This window comes from Metopolophium dirhodum, chromosome 1, assembly GCF_019925205.1.
Source record: "Metopolophium dirhodum isolate CAU chromosome 1, ASM1992520v1, whole genome shotgun sequence".
In the NCBI taxonomy this organism is placed as follows: domain Eukaryota; kingdom Metazoa; phylum Arthropoda; class Insecta; order Hemiptera; family Aphididae; genus Metopolophium; species Metopolophium dirhodum.
The window spans coordinates 23,358,940-23,364,939 of NC_083560.1; the positions used below are offsets into that span (position 1 = coordinate 23,358,940).

Genomic DNA, 6,000 nt, shown 5'->3' on the forward strand with positions numbered 1-6,000 from the left:
AAAAATGTGATTAGATATTTATATTCTAAGTACCAGTAAATAATGTTGGCTCAGCATGAGGTTTGAGCCTATTCTTTAGATCATTTAGGAAACATTGAACATCTATAATAATTGTTATATAAGATTAAATATTATATATTGAATTTTTTACCTGATTGGATCTTTAGGAAAAGAGAAATAACTAGTACGTCGATTTTCTGACATCTTATTATTACATAAGGTTACAATGCATTTAATTCCATACCGTACTGTAGCAGTCTTCATTGCAATAAAATAATATAGTAATAATTAATGTTTAAATAAACAGTGAAGTAAAAAAGCGAGACACAGACAAACCTCAAACTACATAATATTATTATTATTTACATTATTATTTTGTTATGAATACTCGTGTATGAATGATAACAAAGACTGCTAACTGGGAAGACGCAATTAGCAATTAGCAGAATTCGCGCGACCAACGCGATAACGGATTACGCACACTAATGTTCATTTACTACCCACGCATAGATACAGTATTAATTTATATGTCACATGAATTGCCTAAATAGTACTCCTTAAAATATGGTATGCTCCAGCCCCCTTAAACACGAAGCCGGTGTGTGGCGCGGAATCGCTGTAGTCGGAACGGCGGCACCAGGAGTGTAACGAGACGACTGCCGGCTCAGAGCTTTGTGTAAACTCCTCCAGATGGCGGGCCGACGCATAGACGCACACGACATACGCATCGTCACACACACTCATACTACACTATTCTCCGCAACGTTCACTCGGCCGAACCTCACCACGGATGCCAGGGAGGGGGCCGCCGTCGTTGGGTAGTACGCGAGTGGAGGACGCCATCCTATATAACAGGGAGGGGCAACCGGCGGCCCGCGTATCATTTTTCACTGGCCCGTGCTACATTTCAATTTAGTTTATAAAAAGTAAAGATTTTTCTGTATTTTATTTTATTATATTTATAAAATTATGAAAATCGATATAATGTTTATCTTAAAAAGTAGATATAAATTCTTAACTAGTATTGAACTATTAAAATATGTAAATTGTATTACATTAAATAATATAGGGGTAAAGTTAACATTAGGTTTTTTTTTTGCTTTCTATGTTCTCTGGCCCGCTAGATTTTCACACATTCAAAATTGGAAAAAGTCATTATCAATAAATCATTATCACATTATGTCACATACTGTAATAGTTGTACACGGAACCAAGGTTTAAATCTATAACCAGAGAACATAACCACGGTCTTATTAATGTAAGAATATTAAGAATAATAATAATAATAATTTATAACCACAATTTATTATTTGATTTGATAAAATAATTTTGTGAAATGTGACTTATGAAATCATTATCATAACTCAAAGAATCATTCATATTTTATTCGGTCAAGGTACCAGGTTTGATGGGAATAAAAAAAATTGTTTTAAGCAGAGTCCGTTTTAATGAGGTACCTACCTATTATACTGTAGCAGAAAACTAAAACTAATGCTATTTATAAGTTGTATAAATATATAATTTAATAGGTAGGTACATTAATATATTCAATTTTATTACTCATTACACTGTCTACTGCTATAATAAGTTTGTTATTTTCATATTTATTTGGAAGTTATAGAATTTTCTGGTAATTAATTTAAAATAAATTAAATTTTAGATATGGTCCATACTTTGAAAAGACAAGTGAACGATATGAATGCTAATAATGGTATGTAAATATTGTTTTAAGTTATTGAATGTATATTTTGAACTTGTTTTATGATTCTGATGATAGTTTTGGACGACGATCAAGATGCTACTTGGGGAGGCAAAAGGACTAGATATATATACAACTATACTTTGCAATGTTCTGATTTGATTTCAAACACAGCTGATTCAGATGTCACAGAAAGTATACATAGTGTTCAATCAAAAACTACAAGTAATTATTTTCTACAAAATATATTGATTAAATACTTTGACAGTTTTTACTTTTTATTTGTATGATGTAGTCTATTTGTAAATTTTTGATAGTCATTTAACTTCCAGACTTCAACCATTATTACACTACATTAAACTAACATTTTAAATATGAGAAAATAATTATAAAATCAATATTCTGAATTTTAAAAGTAAAGGTACATGTATTGATAAGGTTTATTTACACAATTATGTTTAAAAAAACTTAGTTCAAAATAGTTAATTTCACAACATTTTTCCTGTAATTTTACCATCAATAGAATAAATTGTTACCATTAAAAAACAATTATACACATTAATTGGGTGATGCTCTTATCATTCAATCATTGAACACTTATTATTTTAAAAAGTATACATTTTATTGATAACATTTTTTTACATGGTTCCTAGTTGTTAAAAAAATAAATGTTAGTTAATATTTTTATTCTCTGCATTTTTAAGTTTTTTATAATATGGCAACATTTATTTTTAAATTTTATATTCCAAAAGCCAAAGCAGAATATTTTTTTATGTTTTTCGATACATTAAAATTGAATTTAGTACGAGTAGCTTATGAGTTATAATTATTTAAAGTTTAGTGCAGTGGAGTGGTACGTGATGACCCCATAAAATATTGGTCTATTACTCTGCAAATCTATACTTAAGATACTTACAACTCATACACTACTCATCATAAATTTGATTTTTATGTACCGAAATACTCGGAAAAGTATAATGCTTTCGAAGAATTAAAACTGTATGTTATCATTGAAAAAAGAATAATTATTACCAATTGAAAATGATTTACTAAATACCATTGATAAATTACTGTGGCTCATAAAATTCTAAAAAGGGTTTTTTTAAATAATTAATTTGAATTATTTGTGCAACATTTTTTTAAACTTTTCTACTAAATAGTTTGATTTTATTTATAATTTATAAACTTTTGAAAAATAAAATACTGTAAAATATTTAATAAAAGTAGAAAAATGAAAAAAAAATTGTTCTGTATTTACTAAAGTAATTAATTGTAGTGTCTATATCATAAAAAAAATTGTCAACTAAATGAATTATTTTTTGTACTTATCAAAATTAAAAGAATAGTATATTTTAACTATTTTGAATAATCTTTTTTTTTAAAAATAAAAAATAAATTGTCTCAAGTATTCCATAATGTTTAAAGAAACTATTATTAAAATATATAAATTCTCTTTTGTGAGTTCCGTCTAACCTCAATTTCAGTTCTATTTAAGAAGATGTCATACCCACATGTTTTGTCAACGTCTTACTAATGCATAATATACCAAGATATACATCCAGCAGTTTCAAGAGAAAAATTATCTTCGTTGGTCTTTACAAAATTTAATTTTTTAAGTGTATTACGAGTAAAATATTAATATTTAAAAATGTTTATAATTCACTTAAAAATATAAATTTCATAAAAAAACAAATAATAGAACAGATAATGTTCATAAATTTAAGTTTGTTAATATATCAATTCACTGTAATATTTAAGCCAACAACACAACATTGGAATTCCTGTACGCACATTTTGGTATATGTTGCGTTAGTAAGACAGAGACAACTCACTTTGGGTATATTTTGAGCACTCCTAAAGGATAAATAAAAATTATAAGTAATTTAGCATCAATTGTATGTCTATCTTATAAAGATTAATCTAATTTTAATTTTATTGTACAATTTACAATAACAACTATACATTATTATGGATATTTAATAATTAGTATTACTCATTTCTTAGTGGAAGCAATAAGCGAAGCAGATCTTTCCTCAGATAAGAGTTGTGGAAGCGACTGTGACTGCAATGGTCAAACCAATCATACAGAATTTGATGTGGTCAGCACTTCATCGTCTTGCCATAATATAGAATCAAATTCTTCAGATTCCTCAATGTTGATAGATTTTAAGGTAAAATACAAACCGTTTTTGTTCACAATCTTTGTAAAAACTTTATGACTATCTTAGATATATTATTTTTTCATATATAATGTTCATCTTGGCTTGAAATAATTTCTTCAAGAAAATGCCGCACAGTGTTGTTGCCGTCGTAAGAACATACAACACAACAATTTTATATTTAGCAGTTACAATTTTGTTTAGTAAGCGTAATAATATAGTGAGCCTATTGACCTATTGTCAAACTTAATAATTATCACACAAATTTGAACTGCTGAATACAAATTTGATATGTTGTATATATTTTGTAAGATTGTCAACATCTTAGTACACCAGATATTCTATTTTTTTTTTTTTAGGTCACCAATAATATTATAAATCGTTATGATACTTTACCAGACAATGGATACAATCCTGACGACACTGATGGAAGAGTAACTACTCCAAAAACAGATTTACCTCCTCCAGCCTGTTTTAAAACATGTCTACAATGCAGAAAAGAAAACCCCAATCCCTACTTTCAATACTGTTTTGTTTGTTTTCGAGTAAGAATTTGCAACTTGATATGATTTTGTAATTAATTTTAATGTATTTATTTATAAGTGAATTACACAACACACATTTGTGTGTTGGTATGTCAGAGTAGTACTAAATAACTGTTAATAATTGATAGATATATAATTTCATTGTTACACAAATTTTTTTTTTTATCAATTATAAAAAAAAAAGTCACTATAATCAAAATCATGAAAGAACACTATTTAGAGATATAAGTGTGATAATAATAATTTAAGTTTTAATTATGGGAGATAAATAAAAACATCTGGTACCAATAAACTGACAACATTTGGGTTGGATAAAAATACTTTAATGCAGTATCATTCAAAACTGTATGAAATAATAATACTTCAATGTATACAATGTCATATAAACCTCATTTTTCAAATAATATATACTTAAAAAAATGCAATAATTTTTATCATATTCTTTTTTTTCATTTTGAACAAATGAAATAATAATACTTTTACTTATTATTTGTAATTATTACTTGTATTAATAACATTCCATTCATTCATTAGTAAAATGGCTTTTCATGTTTCTTCCATGAATGATTTTTTAATATTAGAGTAGATTTTTTTTTTACAAATTGTCTACAAAGTAGAATATAGACAAACAGACAAGTTTTAGCTTTTTTTTTTAAATGATATATGCAAATCAATGGTGTATCTAATTCAATGAATATAATGAACAAATAAACACATTAACGGGGTTGACTTGGCACCTTTTATTTCTTAATAATTTTTATATTATATTATTTTACTCTAATATTAAAATATAAGTAATGGGTTTTGCTACACGACTACAATATAATATTCAGTATGATGAATAGAGACAACAATTATGACCATCTTTATATTTTGTGTTGACAATCTTGTAACATACATCACAATACATTATATTATAGGAATTAAACATAGTTAATTAATATATTTTTATTTATGTAGGTATAACACTGATGATAAGGATATATTATTTAATCATAATTTAATAATTTTATTTTAGTCTAGAATGGAATTTTTTGGGAGTAAGCCTCGGCCCAAGACAAAAAATGTCAAACATTTAAATGTGTCCAAGCCAAAAACAGAATACAACTTACTTGAAGATTCTGAGAAATCCAGTCCATCAAATTCTCAACCCGGTGTTTCAGCTCGTATTGAAAATAGTAACACTCAGATGAATGAAAATATTAATAACATGTGTAGCTTATGTTACATTATGCCTAAAAATGGTGCATTTAATCACGGAAAAATTGCCCATATTTATTGTTGCTACTCATGTGCTAAAAAATTGTGGAGAAAATCAAATAAATGTCCCTTATGTAATGTAACAATTAAATTTGTGACAAAAATTATTGTTGTCTAGTAATTATTATTGATATATATTTTTTTTTTAAAGTTTATAGTACATTTCTAGCATAATTTTATTATTGTATATCTTTCTAATTTATTCATTATTGTTCATTATTGTCGTATATATCTATAGTGTATTGTTGTTTATTATTGTTTACTATTTTACGACTATAATTATATTTTATTATTGTAGTATTCTATACTCTGTCTCATAGTATAGGAGTGATCTCAG

General features: G+C 26.6%; 1 protein-coding gene across 2 annotated transcripts; it reads left to right on the top strand.

Annotated features, from left to right (window-relative positions):
- The first annotated feature begins 1,358 nt into the window (after positions 1–1,358).
- LOC132937134 (protein Mdm4-like) lies at positions 1,359–6,000 on the top strand. 2 transcript variants are annotated; one of them, XM_061003964.1, is made up of 6 exons: positions 1,359–1,453; positions 1,661–1,711; positions 1,778–1,924; positions 3,704–3,870; positions 4,218–4,403; positions 5,422–6,000. In XM_061003964.1, exons 2-6 carry the CDS (start codon positions 1,663–1,665, stop codon positions 5,779–5,781), a joined length of 909 nt encoding a protein of 302 aa, XP_060859947.1. In that variant the 5' UTR covers positions 1,359–1,453; positions 1,661–1,662; the 3' UTR covers positions 5,782–6,000. The 2 variants fall into 2 exon arrangements, with proteins under 2 accessions (XP_060859947.1, XP_060859946.1); XM_061003963.1 differs by lacking the exon at positions 1,359–1,453 and adding an exon at positions 1,519–1,587.